The sequence below is a fragment of the Pantherophis guttatus genome, chromosome 5, assembly GCF_059756535.1.
Source record: "Pantherophis guttatus breed Tessera chromosome 5, ASM5975653v1, whole genome shotgun sequence".
In the NCBI taxonomy this organism is placed as follows: domain Eukaryota; kingdom Metazoa; phylum Chordata; class Lepidosauria; order Squamata; family Colubridae; genus Pantherophis; species Pantherophis guttatus.
The window spans coordinates 119,042,781-119,068,120 of NC_142067.1; the positions used below are offsets into that span (position 1 = coordinate 119,042,781).

The following is a 25,340-nucleotide window of genomic DNA, read 5'->3' on the forward strand; positions in this document are numbered from 1 at the left end:
CTTAAGAAAGGGGACACAATTAGGTGTTCCTTGATGGCTGATTTCCAGTCTTCCAGCCATTGACTAACATGTTTCATATTTGGAAGAAAGATATAGATGTTTCCATATATTCAAATTATAGGATGCTATGGGTGCAAGTCTTCTGATTTCAGAGAACCAGCAATGACAAAGAATATGGTTATCTGAAAAAGATGCATCATCTAAACTGTACTGAGCCTTTGGCTAGTAAGCAAATACATTGCTCTTTTTCTTCAGCTTTAACTCCCTGACGTTTTTGTTCTGGATTAGGGCAGTATTCTTCTATCATCGGGGTGGGATCCAGAAATGTTAGCAACCAATTGCTGGGTGGGTGCGGCCATGGTGGGTGTGGCCTACTCGGCCTCCTGCATGGGGGGGGTGTTTTTACCCTCCCCAGACTCCAAAGGCTTTCCTTGAGCCTCCGGGAGCGCGAAAATGGCCTCCCCGGGCTCCAGAAGCCCTCTAGAGGCCAGAAACAGGCCCATTTTTGACTTCCGAAACTTCCGGTAGGCCTGCTTTTCACCCTTCCAGAGCCACCCCACGGGCCCTGCACATACCTGGTATCCAAAATAGACTGGGTGGAGTCTCCTGGGAGGGGAGGGGCAGGGTCGGCAGGGTCAGCCAGTCCTTACAACTACCAGTTCAGCGAACCAGATTAAAATTAACATCCGGTTTGCCTGAACCACTCTGAACCGGCTGAATCCCACCCCTGTCTACCATGCCAGGTGATAAAGGTACAGGCCACTCACCTTTGCTGATGTTGCTACTATTTCTACTGGGTTACGTAAATCAAAGAGTACTAATTACTAAGGGTTACGAATCAAGGAGAGAACCAACCTAGAACCAGGGAGAAATTTCCTGATGGTGAGAACTCCAGTGGAATGTCTTGCTTTCAGAAGTTGTGGGTGCTCCATCGCTGGAGGCTTTCAAGAAGAAACTGGATAGTCACTTGTCTCGTATGGTATAGACTCTCCTGCTTGAGTAGGGGGTTGGACTAGAAGACATCCAAAGTTCCTTTCAGCTCCAGGATTCTCTTAAATGCTGATGTAAGTTGTCCATTGATGGCAAACCTAAGAACTACAGTAGGCGACAACCAGATCCAAGAATAATGATGAGCGTCCATCGTCGCTTGTTTTTTATATTTATATTTTCCCTTTCCTAAACAAGTTCAAGACAGAGTTGATAAATCAAGTCATTTTTCAGCAGATTTATAGCAGCTTTTCAAAGTAATGTAACATCATTGTAAAAGGACAGTAAACTAAATTTAAGCAAAACTTAAATTAAATTTAACTTAAACTTAAAATTCTTTTATTCTTGTTCTCGTTTTTTGTTTGACAAATTCTAATAAATAAAATAAATAAAACAGTTATTTTTTTCCCTCCTACTTTCCAGAAGAGTTTCTGCTCATTTGTTACAACAAATACAATCAGATGTTCCATAACAGTTTAAAGAATTGCCATCAGTTGTTTAGACTAATGTTCAGATAGCAACATCTTTCTCCCTCTTAATGATGTGCATGTATAATCGATAAAACATTGCAGAAAAAATATTCTTTATTTGATATTGGTTTTGGTATTTGTTTATTTTGCTGAAGGAGGCAAAAAAAAATTTAAACCTTAGAAAATTACCATATTCAAAGATCATATGATCAACTATTATTGCAGTTCACAATTTTGGTTCGATTTATTTAACGATGCATACAATTGCACCCTCAATCAAATTCCCCCAAATAAAGCATATTGAGGTAACTCCATAGTTTAATCCTAGTACTTTTTTTCCCCTTCTGCTGTTCTTCTTGTGTAACCAACATTTGGCCCAAGCTTCTTTGATGCTATCAACTTGTGGAAATAACTGACATATCTTCACTGAGAAACTGATTGTCAGTTTAACTTCTGTGATAGGAAACAAAGCAATAAAGTCCTTCATGTTCACCTCAAGAATCTCAAGAAAAATAAAATGATCTCCTCCACTGTCTTGTTATCTGCCATTCAATATTCAGGAAAAAAAATGCCCAAGGGGATAATTTAAAAAACAAACAAACAAACAAACAAAAAACCTCACCGAAAACATTTTTTTTAAATCCCCATGGATTTTTAAAAAAACAAAACAAAATAAGCATTTTAATTTTCAAAATTATGAATAACTTCTTCAAACAATCTTTTGGGAATCTATTACATGCTAAAAACAGTAAGGTTCTACATTTAGGCAAGGAAAACAAAATGCACAGGTACAGTATATGTAGTACCTTGCTCAATAGTAGTAACTGTGAGAGGGATCTTGGAGTCTTAGTGGACAAGCATTTAAATATGAGCCAGCCGTGTGCAGCTGCTGCCAAAAAAGCCAACACAATCCTAGGCTGCATAAACAGAGGGATAGAATCAAGATTGCATGAAGTGTTAATATCACTTTATAATGCCTTGGTAAGGCCACACTTGGAATACTGCGTACAGTTTCGGTCACCACGATGTAAAAAAGATGTGGAGACTCTAGAAAGGGTGCAGAGAAATGCAACAAAGATGATTAGGGGACTGGAGGCTAAAACATATGAAGAACGGTTGCAGGAACTGGGCACGGCTAGTCTAGTGAAGAGAAGGACTAGGGGAGACATGATAGCAGTGTTCCAATATCTCAGGGGCTGCCACAAAGAAGAGGGAGTCAAGCTATTCTCCAAAGCACCTGATGGCAGGACAAGAAGCAATGGGAGGAAACTAATCAAGGAGAGAAGCAACTTAGAACTAAGGAGAAATTTCCTGACAGTGAGAAGAATTAATCAGTGGAACAACTTGCCTCCAGAAGTTGTGAATGCTTCAACACTAGAAGATTTTAAGAAGAGGTTGGATAACCATTTGTCTGAAATGGTGTAGAGTTTCCTGCCTAAGCAAGGGGTTGGACTAGAAGACCTCCAAGGTCCCTTCCAACTCTGTTGTTCTGTTCTGTTCTGTTCTGTTCTGTTCTGTTCTGTTCTGTTCGTGTTGAACTTCATATACTTCCTTTGGACCTCTTTTACATATACTATGCTTTTCCTTCGGTGGAAAGTAATATTTAGCAATACTTCGGGAATTTTGCAGGCTCCAGGGTGTTCAGCTTTGGCAAAAGTTTTTAGGGATCAAAATCCTAATTTAGGGATGGCATACAACCTGATACTCTGTGAGTTCTCACAAAGCTGGGAAATCACTTTCTAGTTGATACATCTTTGGAGAATTTAGGTAAACTTCAGATTAGTTCTTGATTTAAAACAGTTCATTTAGTGACCATTCAAAGTTACCACGGCCCTGAAAAATATGACTCATGACCATTTTTCCTAGTTATAAGTCTTTGCAGCATCCCCATGACCATGTGTTCAAAATCCAGATGCTTGATAACAGCTCATTTCTTATAGCAGCTCATGATCCCTTTTTGTGACCTTCTGAGAAGCAAAATCAATTAATGGGAAACCAGTTTCATTTAACAACTGGGTTGCTAACTTATCTACTGCTGTGATTCACTTAACAACTGTAGCAAGAAAGGCTGCAAAATGGGGGAAAACCTACTTAACAATGGTCTCACTTAACAACATATATTTTGGGCTCAATTTTGGTTATAAATCGAGGACTACCTGTAAATACTCTTTCTCTATAGATGTTTCTATTAAGGGGAGGGTACTATCCATATAAGGGATGTGGTGGCTTAGTGACTACGACGCTGAGCTTGTCGATCGAAAGGTCGGCAGTTCAGCAGTTCGAATCCCTAGTGCCGCATAATGGGGTGAGCTCCCGTTACTTGTCCCAGCTTCTGCCAACCTAGCAGTTTGAAAGCACGTAAAAAATGCAAGTAGAAAAATAGGGACCACCTTTGGTGGGAAGGTAACAGCGTTCCGTGCGCCTTTGGCGTTTAGTCATGCCGGCCACATGACCATGGAGACATCTTCGGACAGCCCTGGCTCTTCGGCTTTGAAACAGAGATGAGCATTGCCCCCTAGAGTCAGGAACGACTAGCACATATGTGTGAGTGGAACCTTTACCTTTACTATCCATATGGAAATTGAGAGGTAGAATTTCTCCAGCTTCAGAATTATGTTGACCTGGATTTCTTTTATCAAGTTAGTATTCAGCTATGTAAATTTCTGCCTGCATTCTGAAAGCATGCTGCCTTATCGGGCTTAAAATGAATTCCTAATGAGAAAATGAACACAATGTAAGCGTAGAGCTTTGCTTTACTGTTTTCCTGGCTAACCTCAGAAGTCTGAAAACCATCTCAGAAGAAGTCTCTGGCAAACCACTCTCATAACATTGCCAAGAAAACTGTATGGATGCTGTCAGCAGGAATTGAGTTCAGCTGAAGGGCACCGTAACTTTTTACCTTATTAAATGATATGAGGAACAACTTTCTGTAAGTTCAACTCAATGGCAAAATAATCTTTATCCTTAAGAAAGTCAAAATCAGTATTATAGGACATTGAATTTAGTCTATATTAATGGTATAGATCATGTGATTGTAACCTACTGTATTTTTCTGAGTATAAGATGTACCTTTTTCCCCCTAAAAGGGGGTGAAAATTTAGTTGCCTCTTACACACCGAATATAGCCCCGCCCACCCACTGGCCCCCACCCTCTGGCCTCTGCCTCCCAGCAATTTACCTCCTTGCAGCAAGCAGTAAGAAGAAACAGCCCATTTCAGCTTCAGCACAGCCTAATTAGTACAAGTTGATTGTCAGTTGGATCAGCCTACCGACTCTCATCTGTTTCAGGCTGCAGGGATTGCCATTGCCTATTGCTGCACGAGCCTCTGCTGCTTGCTGCAAGGAGGTAAATTGCTGGGAGCAGATTTTTTTTTTTCTTCTGCTAATCAAGCTATGCTGAAAATGAAAGTGAAAGTAAAGCAGGCTATTTGCTGTTTGCTGCAGCGAGGCAAAATTGCTGGGAGGCAGAGGCAGATTTCTTTTTCTTGTTTTCCTCACCAAAAAAGGTATGTGCGTTTTATAATCCGGAGCGTTTTATACTCTGAAAAATACGGTATACTCAACTTTAGAGTCATTGCATGACAAATGATTCATCTCCAAGCCTCAAAAGATAGATATATTTAATAGTAAACACTCCATATCAGGATAGGAATTAACACTTTTGTATTGTGAAGCAACTGTAGTGTACAGTGCACACTACACTATACTACCCATCTGGATTTTCTGTATGTTAAAAAAGATCCCACTTTTCCATGTATGTTTAACATGACTTTTTAGATGGCGTGTAATGGAGCTCTTTTAAGTGTAGGATGCCATCTAAGCTCTATCTAGAATCCAATGCAACATTGAGTGATCAAAAAAGGAGATGCTTTTGGTGGAATTCATTAAAAGCATTTAATTAGCATGGACTACAGTAATCCAAACCACAGTTGCAAAAAAAAAAGAAGAAGAAGAAGAAGAAGCAACTCTGGCAATTTACAGCAGTGGTTCTAGCACTGCTTTATAGGTCTTTGTGAATTCAGGTCCTGTAATTAGAAGACAAGGAATGTGGTGGCTCAGTGGTTAAGATGTTGAGCTTGTTGATCGAAAGGTTGGCAGTTCAACGGTTCGAATCCCCAGTGCCGCACAATGGGGTGAGCTCCCATTACTTGTCCCAGCTTCTGCCAACCTAGCAGTTCGAAAGCACGTAAAAAATGCAAGTAGAAAAATAGGGACCACCTTTGGTGGGAAGGTAATAGCGTTCCGTGCACCTTTGCCATTTAGTCATGCCAGTCACATGACCACGGAGACGTCTTTGGACAGCGCTGGCTCTTTGGCTTTGAAACGGAGATGAGCACTGCCCCCTAGAATCGAGAACGACTAGCACATATGTGCGAGGGGAACCTTTACCTTTAATGACAAGATAAGCAAAAAACATATGTTGAAAGAGATCTCTTTTAATGTAACATTCAGGCCCGCCTTGTCTTTTATCAGCTGACCATGATCGTGTAACAGAAAAGTTTATGTTGAAGAGATCCTGGGCAATAGTGTTGGCTTGTGATTTCTTTCTATCCTTGTAATTTATCCTGCCACAAGGCCTGCAGAATGGGAACAGGATAAAAGCAAAGGGAGAAAACCCAGGTCACTTACTTGCCTTTGGTGGAAATCTTAAGTTCCAGCCAACCGCCATCGAGATGGACAGATTTTTGGTTATGTTTTGGCCCAATGGAATCAAGAATATTGGATAGCAAGGAGAAATTGATGAGCAATTGGTTTTGCCCAAACTGCTTCTCACCAATTAGATTTGAAAAGAAAGAAAGAAAAAAAGAAAGGAAGGAAGGAAGGAAGGAGAAAGAAAGAAGGAAAGGGAAGAAAGAAAGAAAGAAAGAAAGAAAGAAAGAAAGAAAGAAAGAAAGAAAGGAAAGAGAAAGAAATAAGGAAAGGAAAGAAGAAAAGAAGGAAGGAAGGAAGGAAGGAAGGAAGGAAAGAAAAAGAAAGAGGAAAGAGAAAGAAAAAAGGAAAGGAAAGAAGGAAAGAAAGAAGGAAGGAAGGAAAGAAAGAAAGAAAAAAGAAAGGAAAGACGAAAGAGAAAGAAATAACGAAAACAAAGAAGGAAGGAAAGAGAGAAAGAAACATTTGATATAATCTGAGATCCTCGACACGTATAATAAAGATAGAAATAAGTATGTTAAATCAAAAGCTCTGTGTCTTAAAAGTTTTTATTAGTCTATTTATGTCTGGTGAAGTATAAATGAGAAAGATATCCCATTAAATTTTCCCTGTTTTGAGTTCCTGCCCTGCTTTCAGTGTAAGATGGTTTGCTTGCTTATATCATCTCCCCTTGAGTTTTGAGAAACAGAAATTGCATGAAACTGAAAACGGAAAAAAATGAAAAACTTGATTAAACTTGGTAATCCCAACATTCAGTAATATGGAGTCTAGAAATATTTAGACAATTTGAAGAGGTTCTTTCCTTTTATCTGAAGCTGTTCTCTGTTTTGTCTTGATGATGTGCAGGAACGAGTTCCAGACAGCCCTTCCCCTGCTCCATCTCTCGAAGACGGTCGAAGGCCTGGTAGCCATCCATCCTCACATCGTAGCAGCAGCGTATCCAGCTCCCCTGCCCGAACCGAAAGCTCTTCAGACAGAATCCGTAGGTTGCTGGGTATCCCATAATCCCTTGTGGGGTGGAGTCTGGGCAACTGAATGGAGCTAGCAGAGTGTTTTTATGGCCGGATGCCATTCCTGTCGCCAATCCGGAGTTTTGTTCAGCAGATACCTTCTCAGTGTGCCCAGAGGGAGAAATATCTGCCTCTACCTAGGATTGAACTCACAGTCTCGTCATTATGAGGCGAGAGCTCCACCTCTAGGCCACCGCACCACTCCTATCACTAACATCTCCATCCTCCCCATAAAACAGTGTGGAAGTGATTCAAAGTAAGAGTTCCCTTTCGTTGGACTCCAAATACAGAAAACAGGGAGAATCAACCAATCAGCATCCACTCTGTTTTTCTCCACCCCTCTAAGGAGAGAATGGGGAGAGAGTATAGGGGCCTGTCTCCTGACCTCCTGAAAGTCACACAAAGGATGACAATTCCACCCATGTTGGGGTGAGCATTCATTCAGTGCAGTGTACCCAGGGGCCAGATCCGGCCGGTGGGATGCTTAGAGCTGGGCCGCGGGGCTGCTCTAGAAACAGTGAAGGACTGGCCTGCGGCTCCTCTGCCAGTGAAAACGGAGCTCGGGAGTGCTGTGTGCAGCCCTCCCAAGCTCCATTTTTGCTGCCAGAGGATTGCAGGAGGTCATTGAAGCTGAAAACAGAGCTCAGGAGCCTGTTTTCTCTGGCAGAGCGCTCGGATCACCGATGGCCACACCCTCCTGCCCTCTCCCCTGAGGTCAAACACAACCATCATGCAGCCCTCAATGAAATCAAGTTTGACACCCCGATCCAGTGATTTGCAACCCAAAAAACAAAAACTGAGGGAACTCTGAGGTAGCAAAAACTATATCAGAGAAAGTTAATTGCAAAAATGTGTGAACAAAATTGCTGACATCCCTACTCTATTTCCCAAGCTTCCTCATGACAATTTCCTTCCTGTACTTAAAGGCCCAGGTGAACTGGCAAGGTTGCCTGATAATGTGGTGGGAATTATGGCATCGGGCATCTTTCCCAATAACTCTGTTAACAGCTATATGTTGCCTTGACGTCTGTGTGAAAGAAGAAGAAGAAGAGATGTAAGTTCTCAGTGGGACGCAGTGGCTCAGTGGCTAAGATGCTGAGCTTGTCAATCGAAAGGTCGGCAGTTCAGCAGTTCGAATCCCTAGTGCCGCGTAATGGGGTGAGCTCCCGTTACTTGCCCCGGCTTCTGCCAACCTAGCAATTCGAAAGCACATAAAAAATGCAAGTAGAAAAATAGGGACCACCTTTGGTGGGAAGGTAACAGCGTTCCGTGCGCCTTTGGCATTTAGTCATGCCGGCCACATGACCACGGAGATGTCTTCTGACAGCGCTGGCTCTTCGGCTTTGAAATGGAGATGAGCGCTGCCCCCTAGAGTTGGGAACGACTAGCACATATGTGCGAAGGGAACCTTTACCTTTACCTCATTTCTCAACCAGACCTATAGAAAAGACATCTTCAAGGAGAAACTTCTAAAGCTATTGGGGTGGGCAGTAGGCTGCCAGACAGAAAAGCTGAGGAGTTAGTTCTAACTTTGAACCAAGGAACCCGGTTTTCCCCAGAACAACAACAGTTCAAAACAAAACAGCCATTTTGCTTGTTTTTTCAATTAAACCAGAACAGAATTGACTCATCTCCTTGAAACAGAGACCATCCTGAGACCAATCAGGGACAGAAGTCAGTTGTGAAGCAAAACAAAACAATGATGGAAAAAAGCATTTTCTGCCTTTCCCAGCAAAAACTATTTCTCTGTATTTGCAGTCTCAAATGTCATTTTTCAGGCTCCAGAGGTAGCGAAGGTAACAGAGAATATATATTTGTAAAAAAGAGATTTATTTATTTTTTTTAAAAAAGAAACATTCATAGGCTGAGACTCCAGACTTGTTTTTAGCTGTGATTTATCAGCCATGTTTGATTCAGGTTCTCAATTCCTTTTCATTTTTATAGCTCTGGAAAAAGGAGAGAGGAGACAACGCTTCCTTTTAATATAAATTATTATTAATTTAATTTACGTTTAGAGTATTTCTCAGACAAATCTGAGTTTGTTTGTTGTTATTTTTTTTTAAAAAAAACTAGCATTGCTGCTGTTGTATATGGCTAGCAGATATAAACAAAGATCCTTTTTTATCTTTACTTGTACTGCATGCAGTTCTACATCTCTATTTGACTTCAGAAATCATTGCTTAACATAGGGAAATCTTTTAGTTACCTTCTGGAAAAGGATATTAACCCTGGATGACTTTGGGGCTGCCCATTGATTTAAGGTTTTGCCCTGTCCCATTTTTTTAAAAAAAATACCATAACATTCTCAAGTTTGCTCTTTGCTCTATTTTTCAGTTCTCTGAAAGTAAAATGAATACCCTCTGACATGCACTTTAATAGGTTCCATGAGTTTGAGCATTAGTGTTATTGTGTAAAAAAAAGCCATGCTTTGTAGACTTTTGAAATTGAGGAAGTGGTGCTTATGGTAAGTAGAGCATTAAAAGGAAAGTTCAGGTTATGCATAAATGCATCACTTGCTTTCTTACCACTCTCTTACAGTTTAAGACAATTTGTTTGATCTGCAGTGACATGCTTACATACGCGAGGCACTAAGCAATAGATGTTGTCATCAAGTGATAATAGTTATGTAAAGAAGGGAGCAAGGGAGCAGTTGCAAATTGCATGGCTGTCCCATTTCTTATTGGAACGTGGTTTAATTTCTTTCACGTTTTCTTATGGAGAGAGATACATTTTTCGAGAGCCTTTAATGCTTTAGCACACAATGTCTTTAGTGCTTCTGAAAATCTGCAAAGGGTAGGCAAGAAGGTAACTGGAGGCCAAAACATTGGAAGAATGATTGCAGGAATTGGGTAGGTCTAGTTCAGTGGTGGCGAACCTTTTACTCACCGAGTGCTGAACAAGTATGTGCTTTCCATGTGCATGTGCTATCCATGCTAACACGTGGCTCCTCCCTATGCACTGTGTGTGCAACCACACCATCTGCACATGTGCATGGCTTTTGCGTGTGCCCCCCTGTACTGCATGCACAATTGCACCGTCTGCGCATGTGCGTGGCTTTCACTCAGCTCCCCCCATGGGCTTCGTGTGCAATAGCACCATCTGCACATGCATGCAGGTTTCACGCAGCTCCCCTGTGTGCTGTGTGTGCAATCACACCCTCTGCACTTGCACGTGGTTTTCATGCGTGCAATGCATGTGCGCAAATGCCATCTACACATGCGCACCCTGTGTGCAAGTACTCTCATGGGCATGCGCAAATGCGTGCGCATGGACAGGAGAGCTCCGAAGACCAGCTGGGTCCCCTGAATTGCATGCATGCGCATCAGAGGCCCGAGCACAAGCCGGGGCGTGTGCACATGCACAGCTGCAGATGAGTTGGGTGACAGCTTGAGTTCCCGGAAAGATGGCTCTGCGTGCCACCTCGGACCCACGTGCCATACATTCGCCATCACAGGTCTAGTTGAATGAAAATAAATAAGATAAAGTGATATGATAGCAGCATTCCAATATCTGAGCGGTTGCCACAAAGAAGACGGGGTTCAACCTGTTCTCCAAAGCACCTGAAGGCAGGACAAGAAGCAATGGATGAAAACTAGTCAAGGAGAAAAGCAACCTAGAACTAAGGAGAAATTTCCTAACAGTTATAACAATTAATCAATGGAACAACTTCCCAAGTTGTGGGAGCTCCAACACTGGAAGTTTTTAAGAAGAGATTGGACAACCATTTGTCAGAAATGGTATAGGTGTCCTGCCTGAGCAGGGGGTTGGAATAGAAGACCTCCAAGGTTCCTTCCAATTCTGTTATTGTTCTGTCCCCATCTCACACACGCACACAAACAGACAGCCGGGGGTTAAATAAACTGGCAGACAACCAATTCTTCCGATAAGACGCTTGGCAGCAACCCAGTAGCTGCTTGCCAAGAACTTTTACTCAATAAACAAAATACCCACAGTCAAGAATTGTCCAGTTCGTAAAATAAATCCAAGGCCAATAATGTTGTTTCCAAAGATGCAATGTGACTCGATAGTAGTTAGTTTTGTCCGTCACAGAGTCTGAATGGCCACCTCACCCCCTTTTATAGCCTGTGGGGTGTGGTCCAGTGACTCAGCCTAATCTCTGGCACGCCTTTTCTTCTGTTGCGCGTGCTTATCTCTGCGACACTGCCGAGGATGCAGCCAAGACTCATTTCCCTCATCACTGTCCACCTGTGGCTACGTGGACGTGCTTGGCCCCAGCCCTATCTCTTGCTCTTTGGCGGACACCGAAGGCATTGCCAGAGAGGAGGGTCCTGGAGAGGGAGGCCTTGCCAACTCCTCTCCTTCACTCTCGGAGTCCTCTCCTGCTGATGACACAGGCTCAGGTAACGGAGCCACAACAGTTATTCTCTTAAGAAAAGAGTTGCTGCACCCAGAAGAAGAATAAGTGTCTTTCCCATCAAAGTTCAATCCTACATTTCTGATGGATGATACACCATCAGGGTGATTGAGCAATTTTTTTATTTGGTCTAACATGGTGGGGTTTTTTGTTTTGTATTTGTAGACTGCCCTCAGGTGTGTGAAGATAGTGCTGTATCCAAATATTACGAACAACCCAGAAATGTGAAGCAACAATAATTTATTAAATCTGTATGCTACTTAACTTTCAGTGACTCTGGGTGGCTTGCAACAAACCAGGAAATTACAGTCAAATCGATAAAACGTTAGAGATCAAAGATGGCAAGTGCCATAAATGGAGTTTGAAAGTTTTTGTATTTCCCGCCCCCACCAAAAAAATATATGAACTGTTGAAATGAAGCATCTTCATCATGATCTCTGATTCACAAATGAGAGTTGTATGTCTGGTTAATAAGCTCCTGGGATACAGAACATGTCCAGGACGAATCTATGATTGCTCCCTAGAAAGCAAACCTAAAATAACTTAAATCTTCAACTAAGATGTGCTGTTGTCTTTTTATACATAGAGGAGCAATTCCTGCTTCCTTACATATGTATGTAAATCAAGTTGCAGCCTTCACAGCAGAAGGTATTCAGCAGGTTCTGACCAGTTCTGGAGAACCGGTAGTAGAAATGTTGAGTAGTTTGGAGAACCGGTAAATACCACCTCTGACTGGCCCCGCCCCCATCTATTCTCTGCCTCCCGAGTCCCAGCTGTTCGGGAGGAAATGGGGATTTTGCAGTAACCTTCCCTGGAGTGGGGAGGGAATGGAGATTTTACAGTATCCTTCCCCTGCTACGCCCACCAAGCCACGCCCACAGAGCCATGCCACACCCACCAAGTCAACCCACAGAACCGGTAGTAAAAGAAATTGAATCCCACCACTGCTTCACAGTGAGGTAGAAAAGATCATGGAGATAAGATGATAGAAGGACCATACAGGAGGTGGAAAGCGGGAATTTCCCCGTCTATTTCTGTATTTTACAGGGTCAGTTAATTCGTACGTTGGAAAACAAAAAGCAATTTGCAAATCCTGTCATTTCTTTTTAAAGGAACAGGCAAAATGCTTGGTCAGTTTTGCTGTAAGTGAATAAACTCGTTCTGTACAAAATTATATGTCTGTACACTAACAGTTGAATATCTAATTCATAAGCCATTTCCAACAAGGGGGAAATGACTATGTTTGTCTAGTGTAAACCGTAACATCCAATTTACAAAAGGCCAGGCACCCTTAAAAAAATAAAAGTAGTCCCTAAACAAAAAATAACAAAGGTCAATAACATTTATTCAATTATTTTTATGAAGCAAAATGCATGGATGTCTGTTGAAGAATCAGTCTTGTGGTCTTTAAAAGGGATGCAGCTTTGTGGAGGGTTGCTTCTGAATTTTTCAGAGCCCTTGAATTTTAAGAGCCTACTCTCAGGCAAAGATTGAGCAGGTTATTCTCTTGACTTAGGGCAAAAAAAGAAGATATGCCGTCCAAGCTATTAATTAAAGCACAAGAAGGGTAGGTGGAGCATGAAAAAGAGAAGAATAGGTAAATATGAAGGGGTGAAAAAGGAAAGATGAAAGGAAAAGAAAGGAAGAAAGGGAAGGGAAGGGAATGAGAAAGGGAAGGAAAGGGAAGGGAAGAAAAAGAAAGGGAAAGGAAAGGAAAAAGGAAAGGAAAGGAAAGGAAAGGAAAGGAAAGGAAAGGAAAGGAAAGGAAAGGAAAGGAAAGGAAAGGAAAGGAAAGGAAAGGAAAGGAAAGGAAAGGAAAGGAAAGGAAGAATAACCAGAGAAGAAAAAGAGATAACTATCTTTCTGCTACTGCCCTTTTGTGATGGACTGGGTCTACTCTTTCTTTGCTACAGCTGAAACCTAAATCAATCAACGCAAGTCTTCTTGGTTTCCCAACTATCAGTATTCTACTGATCTGCCCTCTTTTCTCCCTCCCACCCTGTAGGACACAGTGAAAAAGTGTCAAAAAGTTGAATTTCTATAATTTAAAGGTTATGGACAAAGGATGCTTACATTGCAATGCACGGTCATAGAGATCCAGAATAGAAATAGAAAGCTCTCAGCTTTTTAAGGCATGAAACTGAGGAGTGAAACTTCTTATCTATTGGGAAAACTCAAGGATCAAGAATGATGACCTGGGTAGGCTTGGTCATTGGGTGGTTTGGCAAGACCCTTCAGACTCTTCCATCAATAGACACAAGGCATCATGAAAGTCAATATTTCGTAGCTGAACGTCTCATCAACCCGTAATATTTTTGTTCTTTGTTCTTCCTCTGCCTGTGCTAGCAGCTGTCCATCAGAACGGCCTCTCCATGAACCAGATGTTGTTGGGCTTATCTCCGAACGTCTTACCTGGTCCGAAAGAAGGTGACCTGGCTGGCCACGAGGGTGGGCACGACTCCAAAAGAATGCACCTGGAGAAAGGTAGCGTGTGGTTTGAAGTTGTTGTTTCATTACACTCCGATTGGAAGCGATGCTTTTCCTCCATTCATATTCTGTTGTCATTTGAGTGGTTCATAACCGAGCGACATTAGCGCAAAGGAGAGAGCGAACACTCACTTCCTGTCTCTATCAAAAGATAACACGACTTCTCTTACACGCTCATGTAGTACATTAATTACGGCAACAATGGGGAAAATAAGTGGCAGGAATTATTCGATTGTGCTGTTATGAATAGAAGAAAATGATTAAAATCTCACAATGAAACTCCTAACAGGAGAATAGCAGCCCTTATCTTTTCCACTTCTCAGATGCTTGTTCTTTATACGGAAATACAGGACTCAGAAGTGATTTTTTTTCCATAATTGGGGTGGATCTGAGGTTGATCAAAGAAACAAGTCACTTAAATTCAGCCGGTGTGAGCTAACCGTGGACGGCCCTGTCTTGGGAAGGAAGAAAAGCTTAAATTGCTTAGCTCCTGCAACTGCTAATAGTGTAAAATGAGACTGGTGGGTTTCATCTAATTTATTTTAAATTTAATCAGCCATCCGATGGAAAATATGTGAGTTAGATTAATGTATATTAGGACTTCTGTTGATTATTATGCACCCTTATTTGGTTTGTACTGACGTGAGATGCTTTTTTTTTCTCATATGGAAATATTAACCAGTGACTTTCTACATAGAAAACATTACAGGTGTACAGTTTGAGAGGCTAATTTCATGGTTTTGATATACAGATCTTTTTAAAACAACCTCTTTGTGCTAAAAGCAAAATCAAAGAATAGGAGTCCAGCTGAAATGCAACAGCTTGCTAAGCGGTGTAAAGTAAAAAAACCCGATAACTAAGTGTTTCAGTGTGGAATTTCTGTAGCAGTAAAAAACTGAAATGAGGGTGTTTTTTGTGGTCTACGTTAATAGATACAAAAAGAAATTAAAAATACAACCCCAAACAAATCCAGATCTGTCTTTTGCAACTACTGCGAGATATGGAAAGAGAATTAAAATCTGGACACTTTCATTCTGGACAGGTGGCATTTTTAATAAGATTACACTAAAAATTAATGAGAACAACATTTCTTTTATACAAATCATTAATTTTGGTTCATTGCACACACAGGCCGCCGTGGCTTCTTGCTTGCTTCCACCCCACCCCCCACACACATACACACAAGCACTTAAATCCTGCAAAATGGTATCCAGTCACTGAGCGAGTGATATAAAAGTGACTTGTTTTTATTTTCAGGGAGATGGTTTGGCTTCGGCCCATCTACATTTAAATATAAATGCACGGTCAAGTTAGAATAGACCCCCAGTGAAACGGGATTTCCAATGAAAGTGTTTACTTGGTAACCATTTTTCAAAGTGTTTCAATTAAATCATGTATCTAACATAATAACGGAAGGGAAAGGAAGGGAAGGAAAGGAAAGGAGAGGAAAGAAAAGGATGGAGGGAGGGAGGTAGCAAGCAAGCAAGCAAGCCAGGGAAGGGAAGGGAAGGGAAGGGGAGAGGAGAGGAGAGGGGAGGAGAGGGGAGGAGAGGAGAGGGAGGGAGGAAGCAAGCAAGCAAGGGAAGGGAAGGGAAGGGAAGGGAAGGGAAGGGAAGGGAAGGGAAGAGAGAGGGAGGAAGGAAGGAAGGAAGGAAGGAAGGAAGGAAGGAAGGAAGGAAGGAAGGAAGCCAGGGAAGGGAAGGAAAGAGGGAGGAAGGAAGGAAGGAAGGGAGGGAGGGAGGGAGGGGGAGGGAGGGAGGGAGGGAGGGAGGAAGGGAAGGGAAAAGAAGGGAAGGAAAGGAAAGGAAAGAGAGAATGGAAATTATTCCCATTCAATCTGCTGTGTGGTTTTTTTTTTTCTTTCTTTTCTTAAATGGTTCTTATTTAGGTCACACATTTCTTCGGCCCTCGATTGCTACCTCCACCACTCCTAACCTTACCTTCTGTAGTGCTGTTAGTATTCAAGGGTGATCTAGATTTATAGGATATTCTGAATTAAAAATGTTTTTTTTTTTTTTTTGTCATGACTGCATTTATTCTGAGCCAGCCCTGTAACTTTGAGGCCAAACTTACCTGTTTCACTTAGAGATATTTACAGAGATAGTTATTATCTGCTTACAGGCCTGTAGCTCAACTATGCAATTTTGTTTCAGACCGTCTTTAATCTTTCAAAGTCATTAATCATTATTACGGGTGGATAAATTAATGCAAACTAAATAGATGTAGGCATTTGTATCCTCGTGGTAGAAAATGCCTTGACTGCATCGTCTATTTTTTAAAAAAAAACAAAAAAGAGATACATCTTTGAACATTACTCATTAACCATTTATATATTACTCGGTTTCCGCTACATACGCACAAGATACATTGGAGCTAATCCATCAATTGGAACTCAAATGACTTTAAATAATTACAACTGGGAGGTCTTAGGAAAGCACCCTTTCCAGAAAAAAGACCTCTTCTTCTGGTTCTCTTTTTAAATTTAATTACTTAAAAATTAATCCAAAGGTGCACACGAAGGTGCCCTGAAAATGCTTGAAGACAGCAGATATGGAAGGCCAGAAAGGAGTTGGCCCAAGTTGGTGGAAGATATTACTGGTGTTGCAGCCAATTATGTACACTATCTTATTTCTTATAAACAAAGATGGACCTTTTCCAGGATGCACATTAATCCTTTTCTCTCCGTCCTTCTGGACAGCAGATATAAGATATAAGACTATGTCTATGTGGCAAGACGGCAACAGAAGTCAAAGGTCACATTATTTTAAGCTGGCCCTTCTATGAGCAAGCCAGACCCTGAAGGTCTTCATTTCCCCCTTTTTTGGACTCTGGAACACCGGGCCTTTATTTTCCCCATTTATTGGGGGAAATTGGATTTTTATCTGCCCCATGCCAAAAGGAAAGCCAGCCAGGCTTCTCCTTCTAGAAGCCCCCCTACCTTGCTCCCTGCTCCCTTCCCCTTACCCCCCACTCAATCCCACTTTGGGACAGAGAAGCGCGCACTGGGAAACACATTTGGGGCTGAGGTGGGAGTGCGCCTTCTGACCCTCTGGCACTTGGCCCACAACTCTCCATGCTCCTCCAGGCCTGGCTTGCTGAGGACGGGGGGAGAAACCCTGATGCCTCTGCTGCCCCCCACCTCATGGCCCCAGCCATCGCTGCCTGGCTTCCTCATTTCAAAGGCGGCAGCTCACGTCTGGAAGTGCTGAACAGTATCCCAATGCGAGAGCCAGCCCAGGTATCTCCACTGTCCGACTCGCCAATGGGGGTGCCTCTGTTGGGCCAGCCGCCCCCTTCCCTTCTGGGCTTTTGTACTCGGCACTTGGCCAGGGGAGGGGAGTGCTTCCCCACACTGCCCCCTTCTTTCTCTTGGACCTGCCAATGAGGGAGGAGGAAGGCCAGGCTTGGGGGATGGCCCACACACCGCAAGATTCACCCCCGCCGTTCTCTCTCAGCCCTCTTTGCTGGCAGCAACAGCAAATGTACCACGATGAAGGTGGAATGCTGTTGCCCCACACAAAGGCAAATGCAGGGGCACTTCGCTCCTGTACTAAGGCTCTGCCTATCGCCACCGCCATGATGGGGCAACAGCTCTTTCATCCCTCTGCCACAACAGGGAGCCACAGCAGAGGAGTGAAAGAGCCGCATGGGTAGCATTGTGGCTCCGTGTCGTAATGGGCTTCAGCAGTGATGGGATTCAAGTAATTTAACAACCGGTTCTCTGCCCTAATAATTTCTCCCAACAACCAGTTTGCCAAACTGCTCAGAAAGTTAACAACCGGTTTTCTCGAAGTGGTGCGAACTGGCTTTACTTTTACTTTACTTTTATTTGATTTATATACCGCCCTACTCCCGAAGGATTCAGGGCGGTGAACAGCCAACAATAAAATACATACATACAAAATTTAAAAAGCAGAAATAAAATTGAATTAAATAGTTTGGCCCAGACAGATTAAAAAACCCCAATCAATTTAAAACAAATTAAACTTTGAATATTAAAAATATTAAAAATTATTTAAAAAGAGGGAGAAAGTTAGGCCAGGCCCGCCTGGTGGAATAAAAAGGTCTTAAGAGCGTGGCGGAAGGTGCGCAGATCCGGGATCCTCCGTATCTCCGGGGGGAGCTTGTTCCAGATAGTAGGTGCCCCCACAGAGAAGGCTCTCCCCCTGGGGGCCGCCAGTCGACATTGTTTGGCCGACGGCACCCGGAGGAGCCCCTCTTTATGAGAGCGTACTGGCCAGTGGGAGGCTATTGGTGGTAGTAGGCGGTCCCGCAAGTGAATCCCACAACTGGGCTTCAGGAGGAGGAGGGGACCCCACCTCTCCCATTGTGAAGCATGCTAGTGAAAAAGTTCTCTCCATCAGTTCCAACTTCAGGAGACCTTTTTCTTTTGTGAGAAATTGGAATTGACTGAGTGAAACCCGAAGGAGAAACACGATTGGAGCTGGGCTGGGGCGACGTCACGTGTGCTCACAGAGAGGGCTCTGCATGCCACATCTGGCACGTGTGCCATAGATTCACCATCACGGTTCTAGATGAATGTCTGGGAGTGTCATGGTTTCTAGATGCTACATTAGAGTGCTTGCTATGCCTGCTGAGAGTGGTGATCCCATATGTTATCCTCTCATATATTTGTCCATTAAACTGAAAATAGGTAGGGAAGTAGAGGTTGAGGAAGTGATTCTGAGTATTTCAATCTTAATGTATTTGGGTAGGTCAGGTAGTTGGTTGTTTAGTACTGCTACTATGGACTTTTTCTTTAGCTCTGGTCCTTGCATGTACAGTAGGGAGTACTGTGACATCAAATGAAATCATAATTTCATCTTCTTCTATTATTAGGTCCTTGATTTTCTTGGTTTAAAGTGTGTTTTTTGTCATTTTTTCCAACCATGTGTGGATTTTAGTCCAGTATCTTTTGGCTTCTACACACGTCCACCACATATGGTAGTATGAGCCCGGTATCTGATGACATTTCCAACACTTTTCAGATTTATTCTTGAACATTCTGGCTATTCTCGTCGGGGGTAGATGCCACCTGTAAAACATCTTATACAAATTTTCTTTATATGCAGTTGACATTGTCATTTTATAATTTTGTGACCACAATTTTTGCCATTTCTCTAAATCAATTCCATGTCCAAAATTTTTCCCCCAAGCAATAATTGTTTCCTTAACTTGTTCTTCTTCCAGTTTAACCTCTAGTAAGTATCCATACAATACAAGGTCCTTGATTTTCTTAAGTCGTTGTACAGAGGAGATGATTTGATCCCCTTAATCCAAGATTAAGAGGTATGTTGGGCTTGTCTAACAATAGAAGTGTGGAAGGAACAAATGGAGAGCAATTCCACTCCCTTCTAACACTGCAAATGTTTCTTAGTGAAGTAACAAAATGTCTGCAGCCAAACAACCAAGCTCAGAGAGCACCACAATTCAGCCTGGACCTACAAAGATTCTCCACTGTTAGTAAGGCTTACTCTCTTCCATTCTGTGAAGGAGGTTCTGGGTTTGAATGAACCGTGGCCCGATACGCACACAAATGCACTGAAGCATGCAAGTTGACAGAGGAGTCTTAAAAAGGTAACTAGTTTAATAATACAAAACACATAAAAGCAAAAAGGCATCAACAACCTAAAAGATTCTCCTCTTAGCAAAGTCCATTTGCTCTAGTCTTCATCCCAAAACGTGGGAGGTTCTCTGTGTTGTTTGCCAGTCCTCTCCTGCAAGTCTTCTCAGGAGCAAGGCAATGACTCAGCTCTTTGCAGTGACTTCAGCTCTTGAGGCTTTCGGCTCTTCTCAGTTGTCTCAGTCCACAGCTGTTCTTTCTATCTGTCTCTCAGCGTCTCCCAGAGACTCTGCGTGAGAGGCTCTCTCTGAGGATCTCTCAGCTCTCTTGTGGCTGAAATCCTGTTGCAATTTATATATTGGCCAACTGGCGGTTGGAAAGCACAGGAAACTCAGAGCCAGGAAGCTGTGCTCTGATTGGTTCATTCAAACCATGCAAACTAAACAATCAATTAGTTGCAGCAAAATGCTCAGAGGCTTTTCCTCGGACACATTCTATCCAATGTTCCAGAAGATTATTAATTTACCATCTGTGATACACCTAAGAAGTTAAAAGCAATATGCATATGAATGATTTAAGGACTTGGATGAGAGGAATATAGCTTTTTGCATTCACCAATAAAGCTGTTGACCAACAAGGATTTTGCTGAATTCTGTCAAATGGTTTCACTGATGGAAACAACCTTCACTTGTTAGTATCCAGCAGCACAAAAATCAGAAATACTGTAATTTCCATGTAATGGAATTGTAGCCCAAGGTTAGATTGTGGTTAATGGAAGAAAACCTCTGGAATACAGTTTAGTATATAGAAATTAAACGAGGACCCAAATTATTAAGGGGCAATATACTGACTCTGTAAACCACTTAAAGAGGGCTGTGAAGCACTGTACAGCGCAGTGGTGTGTTGCCCCCGGTTCGGACTGGTTCTATAAAACCGGTAGTAAAACCGGCAGGAGGCTCCGCCCACCGACCCTGACATCATCAGAACGCTTCTGCACATGCGCAGAAGAAAGCGCACGTAGCCCCATTGTGAACCGGTAGTAAAGGTAAGTAGAACCCATCCCTGGTACAGCGGTATATAAGTCTAAGTGCTATTGTTATTGCTATTACAGAAGGAGGAGAGAAATAGAAGCAGGAGACATAAATGACAGAATGGATAAATGAATGGATAAATGCAGTCAACAGCTTTCCAGTCTTTAAAAATGGGAGATAATAAACTGAGGGTGAGAATTGGGAAGTTCTTGGGAAATCAGCCAGTGGTTTATCATAGCATTCATGTTACATTTGCTCTTATCAGAGGACAATTGAGAAGTGCCTTGGAAAAGTTTCTGATCCTGCAAGATTCATGACCATGGTAGATCACAGCTGCTTAGATTATATAAAGTGCTTTAATTTTAAAAGAAGTGGCTCCCTCCAGCCCTGGAAACTGGAAATTAAATAAAAATTAAATAAATAAGGGTGTATTACAAATCAGGCCCATAAACAACATCAGAGCCGTGGTGGCACAGTGGTTAGAGTGCAGTACTGCAGGCTACTTCTGCTGACTGTCAGCTGACTGCAATTGGGCAGTTCGAATCTCACCAGGTTCAAGGTTGACTCAGCCTTCCATCCTTCCAAGGCTGGTAAAATGAGGACCCAGATTATTGGGGGCAATAGTCTGACTCTGTAAACTGCTTAGAGAGTGCTGTAAAGCACCATGAATCGGGGTATAAGTCTAAGTGCTATTGGATGGAAGGCTGAGTCAACCTTGAGCCTTGGCGAGATTCGAACCCTGCAGTAATTGCAGGCAGCTGGTCTTAATAAGCTTAATAACAGGGTGCCTTAAACCCCTGTAGTACCAAGGCTCTTACCAAGGCTGTTGATCGAAAGGTTGACAGTTCAGCGGTTCGAATCCCTAGGGCTGCGTAACGGGGTGTTACTTGTCCCAGCTTCTGCCAACCTAGCAGTTTGAAAGCATGTAAAAAATGCAAGTAGAAAAATAGGGACCACCTTTGGTGGGAAGGTAACAGCATTCCTGTGCCTTTGGCATTGAGTCATGCCGGCCACATGACCACGGAGACATCTTCAGACAGCGCTGGCTCTTCGGCTTTGAAACGGAGATGAGCACTGCCCCCTAGAATTGGGAATGACTAGCACATATGTGCAAGGGGAATCTTTACCTTTACATATATATATATATATATATATATATATATATATATATAGTCAACAATTATGTTACCTTTTAATTTTGCACTGCTAATGCACATTTATTTATTTATTTATTTTATTTATTTGTTTAAATTTCTATACCGCCCTTCTCCAATGTAGGACTCAGGGCGGTGAACAGCCAAAGTAAAAACAAGACATACATACAAAACATACAAAATCTAAAATCTGTTTAAAATAATTAAATAATTTTGGCCGTAATTAAAACATTCCAATTTAAAATCCGTTTAAAATTTGACTCAAGCCAGCCCAGCTAATTGAAATAAATGGGTTTTTAGGGCCCGACGAAAAATCCGGAGGTCTGTTATTGTACGTAGCTCTGGGGGGAGGTTGTTCCAGAGGGTGGGCGCCGCCACAGAGAAGGCTCTCCCCCTGGGGGTCGCCAGCCGACATTGTCTGGCGGACGGCACCCTGAGGAGGCCCACTCTGTGGGAGCGTACTGGCCGGTGGGAGGCTATTGGTGGCAGAAGGCGGTCTCGTAAGTACCCCGGCCCTAAGCCATGGAGCGCTTTAAAGGTGGTCACCAACACCTTGAAGCGCACCCGGAAGACCACCGGGAGCCAGTGCAGCTCGCGCAGGAGAGATGTCATGTGGGAGCGCCTCGTCGCCCCCAAAATCCCCCGCGCGGCCGCGTTCTGGACCAGCTGGAGCCTCCGGGTGCACCCCAGGGGGAGCCCCATGTAGAGAGCGTTGCAGTAGTCCAGGCGGGAAGTGACGAGTGCCTGAGTGACTGTGCGTAGGGAGTCCCGATCTAGAAAGGGGCGCAACTGGCGTATCAGGCGGACCTGATAAAAAGCCCCCCTGGCTACGGCCGCCAAATGATCTTCTAACGACAGCCGTGCGTCCAGGAGGACGCCCAAGTTACGAGCCCTCTCCGTGGGGGCGAGTGATTCGCCCCCAATAGCCAGCGATGGCGTCAGCTGGCTATATCGGGACGCCGGAAGCCACAGCCACTCGGTCTTGGAGGGGTTGAGTTGGAGCCTGTTTCTCCCCATCCATAATTAAAAGCATCTGTAAATTGAGGGGAAGGGCATCTGTGGGAAGGATGAGTCATTTATATTTAGAGGATGTACAAAATCCAGAGCAGGTTACGTATTATCTGCTTAATGAGATATTCTGAGCCACAGTGCCATAGTGGTTAGAGTGCAGTACTGCAGGCTACTTCTGCTGAATGCCGGCTGCCTGCAATTTAACACTGCAACTGTCATAAATACACGCCAGTTGCCAAGCATTCAAATGTTGATCGCCTGACCATGGAGATGCTGTAACAGTCGTATGAGTGAAAAACGGTCATAAGTCACTTTTTAGACTGTCGTTGTAACTTTAAACGGTCACTAAATGAACTGTTGTAAATTGAGGATTCCTTGTAAAGATTAAAAGTAATCATTTCATAAATCTAATCTAACGAACTGCTACAAATTTACAGAAAGTATAATCCTAATCAGCTCATTTTGATTCTGAAACTATTTTTATGAAATGTCAAAAAGAAAGCAGAGGGAACGAAAAATCAAGTGAATAGAATTAGAGATCCAGGAATTTAATCTTTCATTGTGCATTGTAAGGAACTGAACTATAGGACATTTTTATTTTTAATGACTGGTCTCAATAGACCCAACAAGAAAAGCAATAATTTACAGCAATACCAAAAAAGTCTTAACCAAGTCATGTATATTCTTAATTTCTGTTATTGTATATACAGGTAGTCCTCAAAGAACGACCACAATTAACTCTGAAATTTATGCTGTTAAGTGAAACATTTGTTCAGTGTGTTTTGCCCCATTTTATGACCTTTCTTGCCATAGTTGTTATGTGAAACACTACAATTAATAAGTTAGTAACCCCGTTGATAAGTGAATCTGGCTTCCCCGTTGACTTTGCTTGTCCCGTTGACTTCCCCGTTGACTTTGCTTGGGACTGTTCTGACTTAGGCTTCCTTAGAAAGTATACAGCACCATCTTAGTCCCGGGAAACCTCTTTAATTCATATGGCTGTGAATTATTGTCATTCCCAGTCCGAAAGGCTTCTCAAACAGTCTATCAGGGGAATGTTTACAAATGTTTACAAACACCCACCTTATCTTCCTTGGAATGCTGCCAGAGAGTTAATTGCCACACGCAGGGCAAGGCCAAATTTAGCACAGAGTCAAACAGAACTTTCCTAGAGCTTTTACCGACCAGTTGAACTAATTGCTTCCTGCAAAAGCTCACGTCCCGTTCGCTTCTCTTTTATGTCTTATGGGAGGGGCCAATCATCTCCAACTCTTACTCCCAAGTCGCCCCTGTTTTCTTAATTGTTCCTGTCTCCTGGCAGCTCTGCACATGCACACACTGGGAACAGGCTCCCGCTGTTCTTCTGCCTCGCTGATGTCAGACTCCGGAGACTCCAGAGGCAGCAAAGAACTACTAGATGGCCTTGGCCCCCTCTCTGCCTCCGACTCAGAGCCTTCGTCCGAGCCTTCCCCAGATTCCTCCCCAACCTCCTCACTGTCCAAATCTGTTGCCAGCTCTGCTGGCCGCTGGCAGGCCACAACAGAGACACGGCAATGGTCATAAGTAGGAACCAGTTGCCAAGCATTTTGAATTTTGATCACATGATCATGGGGATGCTGCAAACATTGTAACTATGAAAAATGGTCACTTTTTTTCAATGCTGTTGTAACTTTGAATGGTCGCTAAAGGAACTGTTGTAAGTCAAGGACTGTTCTGTCCCCATCTCACACATGCACACAAACAGTCAGCCAGGGGTAAAATAAAACTTGCAGACAATAAATTCCTTCGATAACAGGATTGGCAGCAACCCAGTAGCTGCTTGCCAAAAACTTTACTCACAGAGGGAGGTGCTCCTCCTCCATCAGATAAACCAAAACAAATACACAAAGTCAAAGAATTGTCAAGTCCAGTCCGTATTAAATCCAAGGCAGGCAGATAACGTAGTTTCAGAGATACAATGTGACTTGCTAATTCTTTAGTTTTGTCCGTCACAGAGCCTGAATGGCCACCACACCCCCTTTTATCCCCTGTGGGGTGTGGTCCAGTGACTCAGCTTAATCTCTGGCATGCCTCCTTTTCTGCTGCGTGCGCTTGTCTCTCCGATGCTGGTGTGGAGCCAAGACTTATCTCCGTCACTGTCCGACTGCGACTGTTCGGAGATACCTGGCTCCTGGCCAATCTCTTCTCCTTCGGGAGACACCTGAGGCATTGCTAGAGAGGAGGGTCCTGGAGAGGGAGGCCTGGCCAACTCCTCTCCTTCACTTTCGGAGCCTTCTCCCTCCGATAAGATGGGCTCGGGGGTTGGAGTCACAACAAGGACTACCTGAATTTGGATAGTTCCTTTTCTCTCTAAAATCACATCTACTGCGTTTTTTTATGCACTAGTGGTGAATGTTCTGCAGCATTGATGTGTGATTACCCTAAGATTGTTTAGACGCTGTCTGCTCTATTCAGACTTTCAGGAGAAAGAAGCCCACGAGATTTTTGTCTTCATTGACTGGATGAAAAGAGTCCAGTGATGGAATCTTGTGAATTGGACAGCAGGAATGCAAAGAATGCAAATGATTGTCTTTCATCAGTGGACAAAAGGACTTTTTCTTTT

At 43.0% G+C, this 25,340-nt stretch overlaps 1 protein-coding gene across 6 annotated transcripts in view; it reads left to right on the forward strand.

Annotated features, from left to right (window-relative positions):
* DACH1 (dachshund family transcription factor 1) overlaps positions 1–25,340 on the forward strand; it is a 409,613-nt gene that overhangs the window by 277,003 nt on the left and 107,270 nt on the right. For 3 of the 6 annotated variants that reach the window (XM_034416821.3, XM_087895549.1, XM_087895551.1), the window contains 2 exons: positions 6,954–7,089; positions 13,842–13,976. In XM_034416821.3, coding sequence (XP_034272712.2) covers positions 6,954–7,089; positions 13,842–13,976 — 271 coding nt within the window. Of the gene's footprint in view, positions 1–6,953; positions 7,090–13,838; positions 13,977–25,340 lie in introns of all 6 variants that reach the window. The other 3 variants (XM_034416815.3, XM_034416793.3, XM_034416806.3) reach the window with 1 other exon arrangement.